Genomic DNA, 21,334 nt, shown 5'->3' with positions numbered 1-21,334 from the left:
TCTCCATGACTTTATTTCAGAGATCATGTGTGGGGTTGTGCGCACAGACATGTGGAAGCACCTATGGCCTCCTATGTATTATTCTGAGTCGAGGACTATTTGTGTATGGATCTGCACGTGTGTGTGTGGAATTGTGTGTCCTCTTTTGCTCCCCTGTGTGCAGGACATCATGTGTGTGTCAGTGCTCTGTATGTGTGTGTTTCATGTGACCGTGTGTGTTAAGTGTGGGGGCCTGCTACTTGGAGACACTGTATGTTTATGCTCTGTGTCTGTGTGTTTGAACCCCCATGGGTGAAAGTGTTGTGAGGCTTCGTGTGACTGCATGCACATAGGGGCCAGGTATGTTCACATATGCTGCATGTGCATGCCGGCGTGTGAGTCTGTAGGTTTCTCTCTGAGTGTGGGCACATGTGCTTGCCTCATGTGTGTGTGTAGGTATCAGGTGTACACCTGTGACTGTTTGGGATGTGTGTGAACGTGTGTGTGTTGCACGGCGGCTTGTAGGTGTCTATCTCTTGGTTGTATGATTCTAGGAGCAGGACTGTGTTTTTGGATGGCCGAGTGTCATGCCTGCGAGCCGGCATCATGTGTTTGTTGCACATGTGTGTGATTCAAGGCACACCTACAGGTGTGCTTGCATGCACACTGTATTCGGCATGCCTGGGTGAGTTGATTCGTGTGTGCTTTGTGTGTATGCCATTTCAGGCACTGCCGTGTGTGACCCTGCAGGGTACACATATATGGCTGTGTGCCATAGAGCTTGCCAGGGAGTGTTTTGTATGCATTACCTTGTGTGCTCACAAATTATTCTTGTGTGTTGAGGGCTTTCGTCCTAGTGGTTATTGTGGTTTAGTAGGTGTATCTGTGTGTGTAGGTGTCACCACCCATGTATTCCGTGGTGTGGAGACTCTGTGTGTGTGAGTGCGTGCTTGTGTGTGTGTTCCATGGGCACAGGTGCATGTATTTACATTGTCACATGTGAAGACCTCGGTGTTGGCAAAAGGGTGAATGTGTGTGGCCGTCTTTGGATTTGGATGGCGTCTGTGTGTATATCTGTGTGTGTGTCTGAGTGTGAGTGTGTGTGTGAGGGGCAATGGGAGTTGCTTCTATGCCATTGACCATGTGTGTTCATTGTGCATCTCCTCTTCTGTAAGCAACGTGTGCACGTGGTGCTTGAGTGTGTGTGTTTCTCTGGGGCCTTCTATGTATAAGTTGTGCTGGAGAGCTTTGGTGTGTGTTGTGGGTGTATGTTTCCATGTGCACTTCTGTGTCCATTTGTGGGGCTGAGATTGCATGAGTCCGTGACAGAGATAGGATGTGTGCAGGGAATGCATGTGGGTTTGCATGGGCTTACGTGTGTGTGCGAGTATGTGTGGGTGTGTTTGAGCATTTGAATGTCAGGAAGGTCGTGTCTTTTCCTCGCATGTGTCTGTATCCTCAGGGAGTGTGCCTAGGACTGTGTGTTTTGGACAGGTGAGAATGCCAGTGAGTCCATTTCTGTGGACGTTTTTGGATCACGGGCATCCTTCATTTGAGCAGGGCCCACTGTGCATGCCTGTGCCAGACACCTGGTAACTATTGTCTGTTGTCTGTGGGTGCGTGTGTATATAGTGTGTACAGTGAGTTCACAAGACTGCACATGCATGTGAGTGTGTTTGTGCGCATGCTAGTGTACATGTGTGTTCTTCTACGATGCAGAACATGGGTTTTGCTTACATTCTTCCCTACCCTCAGGGACATGTGTGTGTGTGTGAGTGTGCATGCTCTGATGTGCTGGGGTCAGTTGTGTATGCCTGTCTGCCAGAGACTTTGGATGTGGCCCATTGAAGTGTGAGTATGGGTGACCCTGGTCACACCTGTATATGTTTACTTGACTTGGGACCGTATGTATATGTCTGTGGCTGAGATGTTCTGTGGGAGCTCTGTGGTGTGTGGGTGTGTGTGTCTGTTTGTGTGTTGTGTTTATAGGCACCTATGTGTCTGCATGCATGTCTGGTGTACATGTCTGCGTTCAATTGATACATGTGTGTATTTAGTGTGTTCAGAGTGTTTGCATGAACACATGTGTGTGTGTCTGTTTATGTGAGTGAATGGGGCTCGTTGGGGTGTGTTTGTAGTATGCAAATGTGTGCGTATATGAGTATTTGTGTGCTTGTGTGTCTCTGTGTGCTTCAGTGTGTGCAAGTGCCATCCATGCTTATGTAACCGAGATAATGTGTGGGTGCGTGTAGCATGTGTTTGTGTTGGCATGAACATGTGCATGCTGCAAGTTCCTTTGTGTTTAGAAGAAATTTGAGTGTATGTATGTGTTGCCGCATTCATGCCTCGGTGTTGAGAGACTGTGTGTGTGTGTGTGTGTGTGTGTGTGTCTTTGTGTTCTTCTGCATCTGTGTGTGCGTGTGCCATCTCCATGCCTATGGATCCTATGTAAAATGTGGGTGCATGTAGCGTGTCCTTGTGTTGGCATGAACACGTGCGTGTTGCATGCTCCACTATTTTTAGGAAAAATGTGAGTGTGAATCTGTGTTGCCAAATTCACGCCTCAGTGTTGAGAGACTCTGTGTGTGTTTGTGGGGCTCTCCATGAATTTATTTCAGAGACTGAGGGAGGCCTGTGAGCATGAGCCCCACTTTTGCAGACCTTCTCAGCAGACAAAAGGGCTTCCAAGAACTGTTATGAACTAGAAGGTGTTATGCAGGATGTTATAGCTGACCGCAGATAGACCACCGGGACATGGGGTACATGCTACAAGCAACATCAACAGCAGCAGACGAGCAGCCTCACACGTACAGCAGACCGCAGATTAACCACAAGCGCCCTTGAGCAGTGACTGAACTGGCATATAAGCAACACTGGCCCTCTGCTTGTCAGAGTGTGCTCTTGGGACACTCTCGCTCAGATCATCTCGCTCAGATCATGGGTCGATGCACCCAAAAGGTGTGCTCCAGGGAGGGGATCGGTCACCTTCTCGGTCGATGCACCCAAACGGTGTGCTCCAGAGAAGGGGATCGGGCAGGAGTACCCTGGGTCCTCTCCCTAGCCCATGCGGCTAGAGTTGTCTGTCTTGTATTAGCTTGTGTGGTATGCGCTAATAAACAGCTTTCGCTTTCAGTTATTGTGTGTGACCCGTTTGCTCCCGCCATCGAACCGGCTCACTCCCCTGGGAGCTCCGTGGGCGGCAGAGAGCTCCCAGTTGGTGAGCCAGCCAGGAGACAGCCAGGCAGACACAGACAAAGTAGAGTGAGCCATCCTTCGAGCCTCTAAGGCCTCAGTGGTGAGTACTCACCGAGATCTTGAAACAGAGATCTGAGACTGTCCCAAGAGGGGATAGGAATAACAGCCATGGGGGCTGGATTCAGTAAGAGAGATGAAAAGCAGCTGCAGCAGGTCTTCAAGGCGATGTCGAGAGTAAGGAAAGGTTTGGGGAGTAAGGAGACAGTTACCAGAGGTAACTGTATCTGGGCCTTGAAGACAGCCATTGAGGCAACCGGGACGCCGGTTAAGGAGGTGACAGAGGAATCACTAGAGGACTTTTTTCAGAGATGGATGGAAGCAAAAGGAAGCAAACCAGACGGGTTATACAAGATCTTCTTGGAAACTTTATGTAGCATATGGTGTCTTCTCAAAAAATTTAAAATAAGGGAGTTGTCAGAGGGACTTGTACAATACAAGGTTTGTCATCCAGGCTTTGGAGATGAGGATGTAAAAAATGCCCCAAGGCAGGATGATCAAAAGGTCCAGGCTGCATATCCAGTAGTTGTTAGGCATGGCCAACAAGAATATGAACAGTTTAATCCTAGATTCTATAGCAGTTGGATAGGCAAGGTACAGGAGTCCGGACTTCTCGCTCAGGCAACTCTCCAATATTTTGGGATCATCACGGCAAGTAGTACTTTGCCGGGGATGAATGGGCTCTTAGACATAGTCCCAGGGGCCTCAGGGCAAAAGGAACTTTTGCTCGCCAAATTGAATGAGAGGCTAGAAGAATATGAGAGGATGCATCCGCCACCAGACCCTGGTGCAGCAGGACCTCGCCACCTAACGGTGGCAGAATTTAGAGGTCTGAACATGACAAACGAAGAAGCTGCCAGACCAGAATGGAATGTGGCTAGAAACCTATATAGAAACATGATTCTTGAAGCCTTCCAGGATGGTATCAGAGTCTATAAAGGGGCTCCTAAGGCCACATCCATCAGACAGGGCCCAAAAGAACCTTATCCAGATTTCATAGATAGATTATTCGGCCAAATAGATCAAGAAATAACAGATCAGGAAATCAAGGCATACCTAAAACAGCAGCTAAGTATAAATAATGCTAATGAGGACTGCAAGGCCGCCATGAGAAATCTAAGACCAGAAGGTCCTCTAGAGGACAAAATGTATGCCTGTAGGGAGATAGGGTCAAATAAACAGAAAATGGCTCTCCTAGGCGAAGCCCGGCAGGCGGGGCTGCAACAAGGAAGGAGGGGAAATAGAAAAAAAATGTTTTAATTGTGGCAAACCTGGTCACATAGCAAGGCAATGTCGGGCGCCCAAGCAACAACAAAAAATGACTTGCTTTAAATGTGGAAAACCAGGCCACATGCAGAAGGAGTGCAAACAGGGAAACGGGCAGCGCCCCCAGGGGATGTCCCCTGGGAAGGTAATGCAATCGGGCGAATCTGCCCATGGGGGGCGGGGGACCAAAAAACTATATCCCTCCCTGTCCTTAGCCTAAATAGTAGGCCTATAACCCCAGTGTATATTAATGAAAAGGAGATTCATATGCTGATAGACACTGGGGCCGACACATCAATTATAGGCAACAAGGAAGCAAGAAAATTGGATCTAGGACCATGCTTAGAGGTAGTCAACATAATTGGAGTAGGGGGTCTCCAAAGATTTCAAAAATATGGTCCCTTAAATATTCAAGTAGGAGAAAAAAGGATTTCTTCAAAAATCTTGGTAGGAGAAGACCCCTTGAATCTCTTGGGAAGAGATATTTTAAAGAAACTAAAATTAATATGTGCTAAACTATCAGATAAGATTAGGCCCTACAAGGTACAACTTAAAGATCCTACTAAGGGACCCCAAATAAAACAATGGCCCCTTAGCAAGGATAAGTTAGAGGGAATTACAGAAATCATAGAGAAGTTATTAAAGGAAGGGAAAATAGAAGAAGCAACATGGAATAACCCTTGGAATACACCCATATTTTGCATAAAAAAGAAGTCGGGGAAATACAGGCTTTTAATAGATTTCAGAGAGCTTAATAAGATGACTTTAAAGGGAGAAGAAATACAATTAGGAATACCCTTCCCTGCAGGGTTGCCAAAAAAAAAAACATAACTGTTTTAGATATAGCAGATGCCTACTTTACTATCCCATTGGATCCTGATTTTAGGCCTTACACGGCATTCACCCTACCTTCCTTAAACAATCAAGGACCAGCCAGAAGGTTCCAATGGTGCTGTCTCCCACAAGGCTGGAGTCACAGCCCTGCTATATATCAAGGCACCCTTAGAGATATTCTCTTGCCCTGGAGAGAACAACATCCTGAGATAGTATTATATCAATACTAATAGGATCAGATTTAAGCAAAAGGGAACATCAAAAGGTAGTGCAAAATCTTAGAGACATGCTACTTCAATGGGGGTTTGAGACCCCAGAGGAAAAACTACAGGGAACTCCCCCATATAAGTGGATGGGGTATGAACTAGAACCTAAAACCTGGAAATTGCAAAAATGGGAACTGGAAATCCCAGAAAAATCAACTTTAAACCAACTGCAAAAACTATTAGGAAAGATCAGTTGGGCTAGCTCCATGATACCAGGATTGAAGATAAAATCTTATGTAAGTTAATGAGAGGCAATAAGCAATTAGACTCCCATAGGGAATGGACAACAGAGGCTTTAGAGGAAGTAAAATATGCCCAACAAAAGATAGCAGAAAATCAAGGATATCATTACTACATACCAGAAAAAGAGGTTTATTGCAAAATTGTAAAAGATTCTCAGGAAATAAATTATGGAATATAACAGGAAGAGCAAGGGAAAAAACGAATGCTATGGGTTGGAAGACAATCATTAAAGAGGGATATTGGGAAATCTATCTTAGATAAATTGGCCATAGCTATTCAGAATATTTGCACAGAATGCAAAATCAGGTTAGGGGTAGAACCCATTTTTCTACTCCCCATGGAAAAAGGGACCTTAGAAAATAGGTACAGCCAACAAAATTATCTTCACTGGTTTCCCCATGTCAAACTAATAAATGCAGATTTAATGTTTAAGGAAGTCCTAACAAACCAGAGTAATGATCCTTTAGAGGGTGTGGAAGTCTTCTATACAGATGGAGGGAGAAAGGAACAACAAACAAAGGCAGGGTATGTTACTTCCACAGGAAAAAGTAGAATAAAACATATAATAGGATCGAATCAGCAAGCAGAAAAATATGCAATAAAAATGGCCTTTCAAGATTCAGGTCCGCAAGTTAACATCATCACAGATAGCAAGTACTGCTTCTCCGTTTTAAGAGCTAGACCAGACCCAGAAACCATAGATGATAGTTTATGGAAGGAGATGATTTCATTAGCTATGAAAAAGGACAACTGATATATAGGATGGGTACCAGGACATAAGGGGGTACCTGAAAACACAGAAGCAGACCAATTAGTATCTATTGTTGTGGAAGGAGAGAATGTTAAGGACAAAAGACCAGAAGATGTAGGCTATGATCTATGTACCCCAAAAGATTTATTTCTATTACCTAGGGAGATTGTAAAACTAAACATAGAAACAAAAATAGAGGTCCCAGGAGGATACTGGGGTTGGATAACCCAAAAATCATCCCTAGGCTCAAAAGGTCTACAAATCCAGGGAGGAATTATTGATCAAGGATTTAGAGGTGATATTCAAGTTCTGTTACTAAAGGGAGGAAAGAGGGGAATTTCGTTACAATCAGGACAAAAAATAGCACAATTAATCGTCTTACCCTTATTTCATGAGCTCTTAAGGCACAGTAGATAAAAATACAGAAAGGGGACAACAAGGGTTTGGCAGCACAGGTGTCTTTTTCAACTGGGTAGACAACCTGAATCAAATAAAGGAAGAACATGAGAAATGGCATAATAATTGGAAGGATTTAAAATTAAAATATGGTCTTCCTACCACAGTGGCAAAAGAAATAATTAAACAATGCCCAAATTGCATTAAAGGGGCAAACCCCATAAGAGGCATCAACCCTGTAGACTCCTACCTAACTGTGGCAGATAGACTGTACTCATATGGAGAAAGGATAGTCTTTACTGCTTGTCACAGCTCCTCAGGATACTTGCATGCACTTATCCTGCCCTCAGAATCAGGAAAAGCCACTGCTATAGCCATATTAAATTTATACAAACTATAGAATGTAAACTGGATTCACTCAGATAATGGGCCAAATTTTACATCCAGACAGGTGGAGGGAATATGTCAATACTTAAACATAAAACACACATATGGCATTCCATGGAATCCTCAAAGTCAGGCCATAGTAAAAAATAAGCATAAGAAATTAAAAAGACTGACTAATCAGTTCAGAGAGCAAACAGAGACATTACAGGCCGCACTGGATCTAGCACTAAGAGTGCTCAATAAAAAACAAAGGGGCGGTGGGGGGTGGGGGGATAGGGGATGTCACACCTTGGGAACTAATGATATAAAAAATTCTGTTGTTACAGACTTCAGCAAGGAAAGCAAAAGGGGAATTGGCAAGGTCCTGCCTGTATCCTTTGGAAAGGAGAAGGTGCTATAGTAATACAAAAAACTGATGGGCCAATCCTCATCCCTAATAAGAACTTTAAGGAGGTGCCTAACCCAGAGGACCAGGCCACAAAACTTATGGAGAACAACCTTTAGTAGCACCCAAAAAACCAATGTCATTAGAATCACAAGCTGTAAAAGAGGAGCCCAAGAATTTCACATCAGACAGGAATTAGGCTTCCTCAAAAGAAGAAGTCAAGAAGACATGAGGGAACTATATAGGGTAAATTTAGGCATGCAGAATATAGAAAATGAAGCTATCTGGTACAACAGATACAAGGTAGTGATAGGAACCAAGGTTAATTGGGAAGAATGGGAAGGAAAATGGGATAGGCCAGGAGCGTTTGGCCTGTTATGCAGGTTAGCATCCTGTGGGAAGCACACCTCAAATTGGTGGAGACTCCTCTTAACAGGACAAAAACCCCCAAGATGCTATGAATGTGCTTTGCTAGCAGTAACTCATGCTTGTGCATAAAGTGCACTTTCCACTGCCAGCTTTGCTTTCTTCAGAAATATTTTTGTGTCTAACGAACTTTGCAGTATTGCATTACTAACCTTTCTAGCACTCTTACCAACTAAACCATGATCTCAAAACCGATCTTTGGACCTAATGGAACACTTTATGGGAGCATGTCTGGCGTTGACAAATGTAACTACACATATCATTGGATACCAAGAAATATGTCTGTCACTGCTCCAGAACCATCTGGAAACAAAGGGTATCAACACAAGGCAACTTTTGGGGTTTTCCCCTATCATATTTGAGCTATAAGGAAAAAAGGTATGGGTAATTGAAATGCAATTACACTGGTGACCCTTGGAGACCAGATGGAGCAATATTAAATCTATGGAAGGTCAATACAAGCCGCCTTCAAGAAAACCGTGCCAGGTGGTTCCTATTTCCTTGCCACTCAAAGAACTTTACCATTCCCATACAATGTCCTTGCATAGATGGCAAAAACCAAAGTTCTCCCTGCGGTAACACAAATGACACCTCAGTAGATTGGAACAACTGTACAATAGCAAAGAATATTCCCTTCTGGGATGGAGGAGCCGGAGGGTTAATAGCTGATTGGAGCAGAACATCCCTCCAAAGCATGACAGAGAACTGGACATGCTATAATGCCTGGAAAGGGTTCTATAACAGCAGCTGTAATAATAATTCTAGTGATGAAGGTGAGTGCTCATGCCAAAATAATACCATTACTCCATAGTCAAACAACGTTCAATAGGAGTGTTCAGGGAAAGTGAATTCCCAATGTGGGGGACCAAAAGGTCGATTGGCAGGAGGAAAAGAGCTGTACAGGTACCATTGCTTCTGTTCTCCTTGCTGATGAGTGGAATCGGAGCCGCATCAGGGATAACTGGAGTGCTCCAATCTTCCGGGCTGGTAGGAGTCTTAAAGGAGCAACAGAAACTCCTGAGAGGCATCCTTGAAACCCAGGGATAGTTGTTGCACAGACCGGAGGCCCTGGAGGCAGGCCTGATGGAACTGGAGGCAAGAGTAGACAGAATCGATTGGATCCTGGGAACAGCCCAACTAATGAATTTGGCCGGTTGTGAGAGTTTTACCCCAGTATGTCTGACCCACCTTGTCTGGGATTCCACATATAACATCACCATGAGCAACTGGTTAAACCAAAGCAGGACATATAAGGAGTTAATACTGCAGCAACTGGCTGAGAGTGGCGCCTCGTTCCAATCATTAGAGGTACAACTCAAAAATTTGGGGGAGTCAAATTGGCTAACTACCATATGGAATAAGTTCGAGGATCTGTGGAGATCATGGGGTGTTCTAGTACTGCTCTTACTTCTTTTCGGGCCATGCCTCTTTCAATGCGTTCAAAATATGCTTTATAAGTTTGTAGGTTACTCTCTTACACCTGGACAGGACCAGATCCTTCCGGCCATGTCTATGGCAGACCAGATAATGATGGCAGACATTTTTGGGGAAGCAGACGTAAAGCTCGCGACGAAGCATCACTCGAGCAAGGCGTCGAGCCTGGAAAAGGCTGGAAGCCCAATTTGCGCGGCTCCACTTGGTGGATGAATGTTCGAGACAGAGTCCAGAACAGCAGGACAAACTGCCCCGAAACAAGACATCCTGGACTTCCCACAGAGAGTAGGGAGCACCATCATAAGAATTAATCCCACCATCCTGCCTCAAAAGAAAAGGAAAGGGGAACTGAGGGAGTCCTGTGAGCATGAACCCCACCATTGTAGAGCTTCCAGGCAGGCAAAGAGCTTCCAAGAACTGTTATGAAGTAGGCGGTGTCACACAGGATGTTATAGCTGACCGCAGATTGACAACCGGGACATGGTGTATGTGCTACAAGCAACATCGCACTAGCAGCAGATGAGCAGCCTCGCACGTACAACAAACCGCAGATTAACCACAAGCGCCTTTGACGTAGTGACTGAACTTGCATAGAAGGAGCACTGGCCCTCTGTTTGTCAGAGTGTGCTCTTGGGACACTCTCGCTCAGATCATCCTCCCGGTCGATGCACCCAAAAGGTGTGCTCCAGGGAGGGGATCGGTCACCTTCTCGGTCGATGCACCCAAACGGTGTGCTCCAGAGAAGGGGATAAGGCGGGAGTACCCTGGGCCCACGCGGCTAGAGTTGTCTGTCTTGTCTTAGCTGTTGTGTGATATGTGCTAATAAACAGCTTTCGCTTTCAGTTATTGTGTGTGACCAGTTTGCTTCCACCATGGGACCCACTCACTCCCCTGGGAGCTCCGTGAGCAGCAGAGGGCTCCCAGATTCCATGGGTGGGGTGATGGAGAGAATGGGGGCAGGGCACAGCCATACTTGGCCTGGGGAGAGAACCCCACCCTTCCAAGCAGGATCTGGCAGAGGACAGGAAGAGTCGGTGCTCTCTTGGGAAGTCTTGTTCTGTAGAGCGGGGCACACAGGAGGGGTAAGGTACTCCTGAGCGGGGCCCTGGGGGACCCTGGGCTCCTCGTACCACCGTATTCACATGGCTTGGAGAGCTTTTTCTGTTCCCCTGCTCCTGGAACTGTGCCCTGCATTGCTGAGATGCGATGCCATGCATGCTCTTGGTCTGGTCCAGTGCAAAACCAAGGATCACGGGAGGACAAAAGAGGAGGGGGTCCCTCACGGTCCCTGTGGACTCCAGACCCTCCTGCGGGTAACCCCACCCAGCACAGGGGACAGTTCCATGGAATATTGGGGGAACTCAGGTTTGCTCCATGTGTTGGGTGCATCGTGAGTGTGCTGTGTGTAATGGAGCCGCTGTGGGCAGGTCCACGATCATGTGTGTGTGTGTGTGTGTGTGTGTGTGTGTGTTGCACGCATGCGGAAGCGGTTTGACTTGGCATGCCTGAGCGTTCCTCCTAGCTGGGCACATGTATGTATGCTTGTGCACGTGTGTGTGTGTGTGTGTGGACTTGCGTGTCCTCATTGCTCCCCTGTGTGTAGGCCGTCATGTGTGCGTTTTTGCTGTGTGTGTGTGTTTTGTGTGCCCCTGTGTGTGTGTGACAATTGTGGATCGATGCCTGCATCCCGGAGACAGTGTGTATGTACATTTTGTGTCTGTTTGCACACCCATGGCTGAAAGTGTTACGAGGCCTCGTGTGTCCCCATGCACGTGGGCTCGTGTGTGTTCCCAGGTGCCCCATGCGCCGGCTTCACGGTTCAGGCCTGAACATGGATAAGTCTGCCTGCTCTTGGTCAGCGCTGGGGATCTCAAGTCTGATGCAGCCCGTCAGGGAGAATTCTAGGGTGCTGGTTAGCACCGGGCCAAAGGAAGACTGCTCAGGCCGTCGTCACGTCTTCTGGTCTCCTTGTCGCCTAAGCCGGAGAGTAGCCTCACGGCTCCCCCAGGCCAGTCTCTAGGATCCATCGTGTCGACAAGATGGAGGTGAAGTCCCAGGCATGCTGACGGTTGCAGCGGGGCTGCCAGTGGGGTTCCAGACCCGGAGGACCCCAGAATGTGCTGTGCTCCCCCCACCCACTTTGCCTCGAACCCTCGACGGCTCACTCCTCAGGGCTTTTAGGAAGGGCCTGCCGAGCTCTAAACGGGAGAGGAAAGGCCGGAAGGTGCTGCTGAAACCCCTCCCATGTGTCTCCCATAAACAGGTGCTCTGCTTCCTTGACTGGGGGATGCCCCGCCTGCCCTGAAAAGAGGTGTTTAGGATTGGACCCATGCCTCAGGTAGCATGCCTCAGGTAGCAACGGCTTAAGCTGTTGGTCACATCATAAGGACATCGGGTCTCCTCCCAGGGCCTTAGGGTGCAATGCAGGTGATGTGGCTCGTGAACATCTCTCTGGAGTTCAGGGCAGCTTCAGGGCAAGCAGGTCCATGGCACAAGAGGGTTGAGCCCCTCCTGAAGAGGACCGCCAACTTCAGGAGCTTAATGGCCAGAGCTGCTGGGAGACGGATGCTTGCTACAGGACTGCAGGACCCAGGGCAACAGTCTTTCATAAATGTGGCCTCGCAGGCAAGGGATGGGGTGCCCAGAATGCGTGTGTGCTTTCCAGTGTTCATGTGTCTAGGCACAGGGGACAAGAAACGAGGAAGGTGCCCTTGAGACCGAGCCTCCCGTGATGTCTCCGTGCCAGGATGCTTACCTCTTGTCCTTTGGCCCCTGTCGTGTTCCTTCCCTAGCAGGGCAAAGCCAGATGCCTGTCATTGCATGAATGTCTCCCTGGATTGGGAGTGGACGTGGAGATCATCCACATGATGGCTGAACAGATGGAAACCACAGTCCAAGGCAGTGGGGGTGCATATGAAATCCCGTCCATGGCAAACCCTTCGATTTCCGGCCGGGAACGGATAGGCCGGTCGGTGCACATGCTTCCACGTGCACCTGTGTGTACATGGAAGGCTACGCCTTCCTACCCCTTGCCCCACGGTGTCACATCCAGCTGCATACACCTCTACCTGTGGGCACACAAAGAAACCTTGGTCTGAACACACATGGGCCTGTCAGCCCACGGCTGTACTGAACACCGCTGGCACCTCAGAATGCAGCCGGCATGAACTCTGCACAGCTCAATCCCCTGCGATAACATTAGTCCAGCCACCCTAGGAGTGGAGCCATGGCGCAGAGCCATGCATCCACCGCGGATTCAGGAGACGGAGCCGAAGAAGACCTGTGGGAGGGTACAGAAGAAGCGGTGGCTGGCCCGAAGAATCGGTAGGGACCTGCTGGGTACACATAGAGGTTGAAGAACCGCCAGAGCAACCACAACCGGCACTTCCGTGTACAGGACGCAGCATATGTGGCCCTTTGATGACTGAGATGACTGAGATGTGGTTGTAAGAAACCCGTCTGTTGCTGTAATGCTGGGGGAGACCGGCTTGCAATGGCTCCACACCAGTTGCCCCAAGCCTACCTTGTTGGCCCGAAGCCACACTTTGGGTATCCTCTCTCCACGTGTGGGGGTCAGCACTGGGGACGTGATGGCCCAGCCTGAAGTTCAGCTCACGGCCTGACCTGTTGAGCTGCAGGGGAAGGCTAGAGAAGATGTGTTCTCCTCTGCAGGCCAGACAGGCTGGGAACGCCTTCCCCATGGCATTTGAAGCTTCACCCGAAGGCAACGGAAGACACGCTGTCTCTGCAAGTGAAGGTACGGGCCTACGTGCTGTGTCACCTGGGAGCCAGCCTCAGCTTCTTGTCTCCGGCCTTCCATAGGGTGCACCCTGTAGTCACCTGGCCCACAGACATAATGCCCAACTGCCCATCCACAGGGTTCGCACAGACATCGTCTCAGGGGAGGGACATCCGGGTTGCCTTTGCCGTATGCCCTTGGCTGCCCAAAAGGCACGCCTCCCTCCGTGCTCCATGCCAAACACACTGCGTGTCACTGGGTAAGTGTGTGTGTGTGTGTGTCTGTGTGTGTTTGCACACGCACGCGTCGGGCGCAACCAGCTGGGTCCCTTTCCCTGGTCACGTGAACAGTAGCTCGTCACAGAGGGGAAGGGGGCTTTGAATTCATGGGAAAGGAGGTTCTGGGACAGGCTTCTGCATCTTGCTTCCTGAAGCCTCGATCTTCCAGAGACCCTGTGGCCAGAGAGTGGGCAGAGAAACAGCGCCTGGAACACAAACACCGAGACAGACCCGGGAAGAGGGAGAGCAGAGCATGGGGAAAGGACAGGCGGATCGATGGATTGAGCCCTCACGGTCCCCCTTGTCCTGAGCAGACAAGGACATGGCCTAGGGGAAACAGTGGCCGAACCACTGGCAGACAGTGCCCCAAACTGGCAGACAGCTTCCCACCGCTGTCTCCTGGAATGGCACTGCTCTGCAATGCCTGGGCTGACAGTCCCACGCACGCTAGACCACGGTCCCCGGTGGTGCCTTCGCTGTCCTCAGTCTTCGAGGATTGCGTGGGGGAAGGGCAAGGGACAGTTTCTCCCTGACAGGCTACAAACACCGGGCGGAGAGCGTGCTAAAGGAGGCGACGGGATGGAGGGGAAGGAGTTGTGGGCACTGGGGCCTGGGGCTCCTTAGGTAGAGCCCGAGGCCATCCCGGAGGAGGCGCACTGGCTGCCTCCCTGGCCGCCTCCTGCAGGGGGTGAGGGGCAGGGCCCGTGGCGGCCACGCCCACCCCCTTGAGGCTCCTGGGGCAGGGGGTCCCGCCATTGTCCTGGGCGCGGATCAGGCCTCCTGGGCGCCAAGACCCGAAGCGTGCCGCCTCCACCTCTGCCCCGTGGGCTCCTGGCCGGAAGCCCTTGTGCGCATGCGTCCCAGACTCCGCTGGCTTCTGGGAGGAGGCGGCGGACGTCCACCCTTCGCGGGGCCGCAGAGCTCCACTGCCCGGCCGCCTGCGGGAGCCGCGCGCTCACCCGCCCCTGCTCCTTTCCCCTGCAGCTGCCCCAGCCGGGCGCCACGTGGGACACGGGACTGCCCCGGAATCCTGACCAACTCAGTCGAGGGAGGGGTCCATCAGGACGCGGCTGTCCGTGGACATATAGCCCCAGCCCCGCAAGAGAGGCGAAGGTGCTGCTGGGCCTAGGCGGTGGGATGGCGGCAGAGCCTGGGCAGCAAGAGGAAGGCCGTTGGGAGAGAGAGGGCGCCATCCTGGCGGTGGAGCTTGTGCTCGTCGGGGATGACCTAATGTTGGTGTGGCAACTTGTGGTGGTCGGCGTGGCGGAGGACCCCGGGGAGACTGAGGAGGAGGAGGACGATGACCACGAGGCTAGGGAGGTTGAGAGTGAGGCTGAGGAAGACGGGGAGGCTGAGGAGGGAGAGGAGACCGAGGAGGACGACGACGAGACGGAGGAGTCCGAGGAGTCCGAGGAGGAGGCTGAGGAGAACGGGCAGGAGGATGGGGAGGAAGAGGAGGCTGAGGAGACTGGTGCGTGGGAAGAAGCGGAGGAAGAAGGGGAGCTGGGGCCTGAGGAGGGGGCGCCTGAGGAGGAGACGGAGGACGTGAAGCCCACAGAGGAGGCGGCTGAGGAGAAGGGGACAGAGGAGGGAGAGGAGCCAGAGGAGCCAGAGGAGGAGGAAGAGGAGGCAGAGGAGAAGGCTAGAGAAGCTGAGGAGGTGACGGAAGAGGAAGAGGAGCTTGGGATGGAGAAAGAGGTGGCAGAAGAGCAGGAGTGGCAGGAGGCTGAGGAGGAAGCCGAAGAGGCTGAGCAGGCCGAGGGTGGCAGGGACAAGGAGAGGGAGGTTGAGGATGTTGAGGAGGAGGAGGTGGTGGAGAAGAAAGAGATGGAGCCTGAGGGGGAAGAGAAGACTGAGGAAGAGGAGCAGGTGCAGGAGCCTGAAAAGGCTGAGGAAGAGGAGGGGCAGGAGGAGGATGAGGAGGCTGTTGAGGATGAGGTTGCAGAGGTACCTGTGCAGGAGGAGGAGAAGGCAGACAGGAGGGAAGAGGCCTGGGAGGGGAGCCAGAAGGAGGGAGACGCGCAGGAGCAGCAGGAGAAGCGGGAAGGGGAAGAACAGCCAGAGGCACGGCCAGGTCCGGCCCCGTCCCTGCTCCAGGCTCTCGCGGCCCTGCAGTCAGAGCTGGAGCCCCTGCACAAAGACGCCAGCGGGGCCTGCTCTGGGCTCAAGCTCAGGTTGTGGCAGAGGCGGCGGAGTCACCTGGACCACCGAAGCGCCCTCATCCGGGGCATCCCTGGCTTCTGGGCCAAGGCTGTATCCTTGCTACCTTCGTGGAGGGACCCCGATGTGGCCGGGCTAGTGCAGCAGACTCCTGTGGCAGGGGCCCCGTCTCACGCCTCGGTGATCGGGGCGGTTTCGAATTCCTGCTAACGGGTGGGGGTGCCCGGTGGGGCCGCAGGTTGTCCTCGATGTGCCGGGGACGGGGCCGTGGGTCCAGCTTTCTCTGTGAGCGCCCAGCAGGGAACCACCTGACTTAACGAATGCAGCGGGCCGTGCGGGGGCGCAGGGGGCCTTGACACAATCTGTGAGGAGGGAGTGGGTCCCAGCGGTAGGGACCCAAGGCTGCACTTGCTGTGCAGACGTGCTCCGTTGTTGTAGCGCTTTCTTCTACAGCCCTGGAGAGTCCTTGACCCGAAGCAGTTTGGGAACCACCCGCAGCTGTCAGCCATGCTCAGTGAGCAAGATGAAGGCATACTTGGCTCCATGACGGATTTGCAGGTCTGGCCCGGGAGATGGAGGCCAGCCTGGGGAATGGGAGAAGAGGGGATAACGGAAGCGATTTCTCCCCAAGGCCAGGAGGGGAAGGGTCTGCTGGACAGACATTTCAACCCTCCTCCCCACTTTGCCGCCCGGCAGGTGGAGGAACTCGGGTCTCCCCGTGATCGCCGCAGGGTCCTGCTCTTCTTTCGCAAGAACTCCTACTTCCGCAATGAAGTCGTTGAGAAGGAGTATGTCCTCAGGGCTGCTGGTAAGGAGCCTCTGCGTGGAGGGGTGGCAGCAGGTGGAGGCGGCAGGGTCGCACCTGATGCATTAGGCAGCGCCTTTGCACGTACCCACCTTCCTGCAGGGTACGAGCCGTCTCATTCCACTCCCATCCAGTGGCACCCCTGTTATGAACGGGAGGCCCGTAGCCGCAGACACCACAACAGCAACCTAAACTTCTTCAACTGGCTCTCTGACCACAGCTTTGCCGGGTCTAGCAGGATAGCTGAGGTGGGTCCTGGGGACAGACCGCGCACGTGAACCTGGCTGAGTTCCCCAGCGGATTGGGATGGGCCTCTGAGCCCCGCCCCGTTTCCCCTGCCAGATCGTCATGGACGACCTGTGGCCCAATCCCCTGCAGTACTACGTGAGGAAGAAGGCCCCAGCCGAGGGAACTGAGAGGAGGGCAGGTGAGACTCCCGGTACGTGGGTGCTGAAAATGCTCCGTAGGCCTCCGTGGGACCTGGGCGTCTCAGATGAGGAAACGGCGGCTCAGCGGAACGCTGAGGCACACGGAGGCAGTGACCCCGTGTGCAAAGGGCATCAGCATGAGTCAGGGAGTGCGGTTTCAAACTGGTTCTGCCTGGGGAGCTTGAGGCACGCGGGTCAGGACACACCAACAAGCAGAGCTGGAGAAGCAGGCGCCTCAGCTTTGAGCACCGCCTCAGCTTTGAGCCCGCCTCAGTGCCTCTTGCCACCCTTGGCACAGATGTCTGGGTTCCCTGGTGTGAAGGCTCATGCGTCACCCCGTTAGCTTTCTGTGTTCATCGGTAGAGTTTTCCCAGCCATCTCCCAGGGCAATCTCCTGTGCCCACCGCAGTCATCCAGAGAACACTGGCCAGCTTGCACAGAGAGATTTGCTACGTGGTTGGAGGACATGTCAGGCGATCGCCATCAAGGCCCGGGGAGAGGGGCAGGGCAGGGCAGAATGACCTCCGATCCCCGAAAGGGTCTTGAACCCTCTAGCAAACCTGTGTATGGCCCATAGAGGATACTCACCGGCCTCCTAATGTGTGCCTGTGTGTCTGTGTGTCTGTGTATCCGTCTCTCCCAGGAAATTCAGCATGTTGAGGTGAATACGCAAGAGCCTTGCGCTTGACCGGAAAGAGTCCAGGACCTTTCAGAGGGAGCCGAATGATCAGCTTGGGCCCTCGAGCAGGGACCCCCTCGAGCCTGGTGTCGGGGAGAAACCCAGGGCCGACAGAGGCTCCCTGTGAATTTATTAAAATGTGGAAGAGCGATGTCAGCCGTGCTTACGTGTGTTACTGTGGGTACGCTCGCACATGGTCTTCTTCATGGAAAGGGGCAGGTGGGGTGCCGGAGCTCATGGGATTCCCGTCCATGCTTACCACGCAGCCTGGGCATCCTTATCCGTGGAAGGGAATCTGCATGCTTGCCCAGAGGTCTAGGTCACACAAGCTCTGGGACTGCATCCCAGCGTGGCGGAGGTCCTTCCCCCGGGGATGGTGGAGGTGGGCGGGGAGAGGAGATGAGCGAAAGGCCATCTGACTGAAAGGGCTCATGTCTTCCCTGGGGAAATGACAGAGGACAAGGAAAGGGAAGGACGAGCCAGGGCCAGACATGTCCAGTGTCAAGTTTTGGTGGATGGCCATGACCCTCTTCCAGAGATGCTCCCTGGTAGATGGGCTCAGACACAGCAAGGGTGGGACGGTAGTTTCCTTAGTCTCTTGAACCCCAGAGCCAGTGCTCTCCTTTCTTCTAAACAGGCGTGCCCAGGCCCTTGCTGACACAGTCATCCTCTCAGCCCCAGATACAGCGGGAGCGAGTGGGGGCCAGGCCCTGTGGAGGGACTGTTGGAGAGGGGAAAGTGGGACGAGGGAAGGTAGGAAAGATGACACTGTCATTCTGGCCCACGTGGCTGGACGGAAGAATGAATGCCAGGGAGAGTGTGTGTCACACACACACACACACACACACACACACACGGACACGGACACCATCGGTTTCAAACCGCCCTAAGCCTCAGAATATTTAGCCACTCACATACCCCGACGCATACACTCAGGAGCAAAGCCAACACCCCGCACCCAACACACGGTGATTCGGTCACTCTCATGTCCTGATGTGCACACACTCTCTCACCATCCCAGGCACTCAAAAGTCACACATTCACATGTCCAGAGATTCAAGCTCACGGATAGGCAACCCCAAGATGCCCCATGATCCCCAGTTCATGGCTTCCCTAGGATTTTGGGTTGGTGTCCCCCAGATGGTCCGTAGAGGAGAGGGCAGTGTATAGCTGAATGCGAGACCCAGGACACCTACCCGTGTGCTGTCTGACTCATGCTGTCCCTGAGGCTGATATGCCTTCTTCCCTAGGGTCTGAAGGAAAGTGCCCAATACCCCCTATCCGGTTAGAGCACCAAAAGGGAAATGTCTCCAGAGGGCACACCTAGTCCTCACCAACTCCCCATGCAGCATGCTCCCCTGGCTAAGGGCCAAGTGCACGCAGGCTGCTTCGACATGTAGGGCAGAGTCCATCTTCTGAGGTCTTAGCCTTGCTCCTCCCACTTTCAAATTCTTTGTGACTTTGGGACTAAAAGGCCAGTCTCTCGTTCGTAGCATAGATGTGGCCAGCTTTTCAAAACCTGCTCGTTCTGCTGTCGTCCACATCGTACTCCAGTGCCATGAAGCCCCATTACTGAGCAGCCCCATTACTGACACAGGGCAGTCCACAATTGCACTACTTGGTGCCTGTGTACTCCCTGACTGTTTCCACCCTCTCTTCCTCCGTGACTTCCTCAGTCGCTGTCTCATATTTTCGGGAAACATGACAGCTGCCCTCCTCGATACCACTGGATTTAGCTCTGCTTGGCTTTCCCACGATTGGGGGGCGGGTCCCTTCCTCACAGGCAATGTGTCCTCTGGGTCTATACGCCTTGAAAAGTATGAATTCAGCTGGAGGCAGACCCGTCCTTCCCGCCCTGCCTAACCCTTCCTGGCTGCTCCCTGCCTGTCTCTCCCTCCCCATCCCGGCACACTCCTATCCCACCTGCCCCTGTGCCTCTCTTCCCTCTCTTCCCTTCCCTTCCCTGCCCTCCCATTCCGCCAGCTCTTCTTCTCCTCTGGGCTTCTCTCTCTCTCCTCCAAGTCTCCCTTTCATCCCCCTCCCGCTGTGAGCACCGGAGCCTTCTCTCTCTCCAGGGCTTTGCTCCTTTTCCTGCAGTAATCCCAGGAGGAGCCTCCTCCAATGGCTTGGGCAGGAAGGCACATGCTGGTCAGTTTAGATTGTACCAGGAATTCTGCAGTCTGCGCAGCCTCAAGGACTGTCTCAGACATTTTTTCATCTCCCCCTAGACAGCCATGCATTTTTCTCCCTGCAGGGGTGTTTGTTTGTGTTGAGAAGCAGATTGAGAGAGTGGCACTTGTGGCGACCACACACCCTGCACTTAATGCCAAGGGAGTTCCTCCACCTTCTTTCTGGTCAAAATCACCCAGGACACACTGACCCATTCCTTTTAAAGGAGGCCCTCCCATGATGCAACCACAAGGCTGATGGCCTTGCCGTCACCCAGGAGGCCTCTCTGAGCCCTCAGGCGGCATGTGTCCTATCCCGCCCACCACAGTACCCGCGTCCCCCTTGGCTCTTGGGCTCTATGAGGTGTGGTTCGGACCGGAAGGACGTGGTGAGTACCAGAGTAAGGGCACATGTGCTGTCAGTGCTCACTTGTCCATCCCCTCCCTGGCTGGTACTCCACTCAGTGGCGGACACAGACTAAGGCAGAACTAGGAGCAGAGCTAGAAGAAAGACACAAGAGCCCTTGCAAGAATGTCCGTGATGAAGGAGAAAGCAAAGAGGAAAAGAGACACAGAGAAAAAGGAAAAGGAGTCGGGCAGAGGAAAGCACAGTGGGAGCATTTGGCCACTGGCTTTTCAGATAATTTGCAGTTTCTCTTTGGATTAAAAGTCTGGCCCATTAGCATACTTCCCAGTCCCAACCCAGACCTCCCTGGGGCTGCTTCGCGGCTCTGTGGGCACCCAGGTGGCCAGGGTCCTTGGCTCTTTTCGCTAATTTACTTCAGGGAAAGTATTTTGTGTGCGGTGTCTTTCTTTAAGGAAAGCCGGGAGGGAGGTGGTGGGCTCGGGAGGCAGATGGTCCCAGCACCCAGCACCTTGGTGGTAGGCTCCTGGCTCCCTCCACCACTGGGCAGGTCAAGGGGAAAACTACAGGACAGTGATGTGGCTCAGTTGGAGCACCAGCTGATGCCCCCAGGGCTTTTCCCACCGTTCTGCTGAGAAGGAGCAGGAGAGGCTTCTGGGCGGCGGGCAGACACGGGATTCAGCCGCTGGATTTCTATTGCTGGCGACAGGCGAGGGGTCCTGGATGGACTGATGAGAAAGGGGCGAGTGGGCCTGTGATAACCAGGGCACTTGTGGGGAAGGCCTGAGATGTGTCTCTGAAAAAAACGAGAGTGGTTGAGAGGCGCAGAAGGCACCCCCGTGGCGGAGAAGTCAGGCTTCCTGTCTGGCTCTGGGGCTTGCCAGGGACAAGGCTGGTGGTCACCACGCCCACTGCCCCATCGCTGGTTAGACCTTGGAGCAACCAGCGTTCTGCACAGGGATCGGAGGCTGTATCCCTCCCAGGCCGCATGCATGACTACCCGCGAGCACGCCCTGTCCCGCCGTCTCAGCCCCGGTCCCGGCTTCCCGGAGGCCCTGTGCACATGCGTGCCGCAGACCCGCGCACTCGGATAA

The 21,334-nt window shown here is 52.4% G+C and overlaps 1 protein-coding gene across 1 annotated transcript in view; it reads left to right on the top strand.

The window, feature by feature from the left end:
• LOC309856936 (uncharacterized protein) overlaps positions 1-21,334 on the top strand; it is a gene marked incomplete at its 3' end in the record, with an annotated part of 87,491 nt that extends 66,157 nt beyond the window's left edge. The window contains exons 20-26 of the mRNA XM_082718743.1: positions 14,412-15,889; positions 16,277-16,354; positions 16,493-16,604; positions 16,704-16,849; positions 16,944-17,028; positions 20,206-20,265; positions 21,171-21,334. Coding sequence (XP_082574869.1) covers positions 14,412-15,889; positions 16,277-16,354; positions 16,493-16,604; positions 16,704-16,849; positions 16,944-17,028; positions 20,206-20,265; positions 21,171-21,334 — 2,123 coding nt within the window. The remainder of the gene's footprint in view (positions 1-14,411; positions 15,890-16,276; positions 16,355-16,492; positions 16,605-16,703; positions 16,850-16,943; positions 17,029-20,205; positions 20,266-21,170) is intronic.

The sequence above is a fragment of the Mustela nivalis genome, assembly GCF_964662115.1.
Source record: "Mustela nivalis genome assembly, chromosome: Y".
In the NCBI taxonomy this organism is placed as follows: Eukaryota; Metazoa; Chordata; class Mammalia; order Carnivora; family Mustelidae; genus Mustela; species Mustela nivalis.
This window is presented reverse-complemented; position numbering and strand designations above follow the sequence as displayed.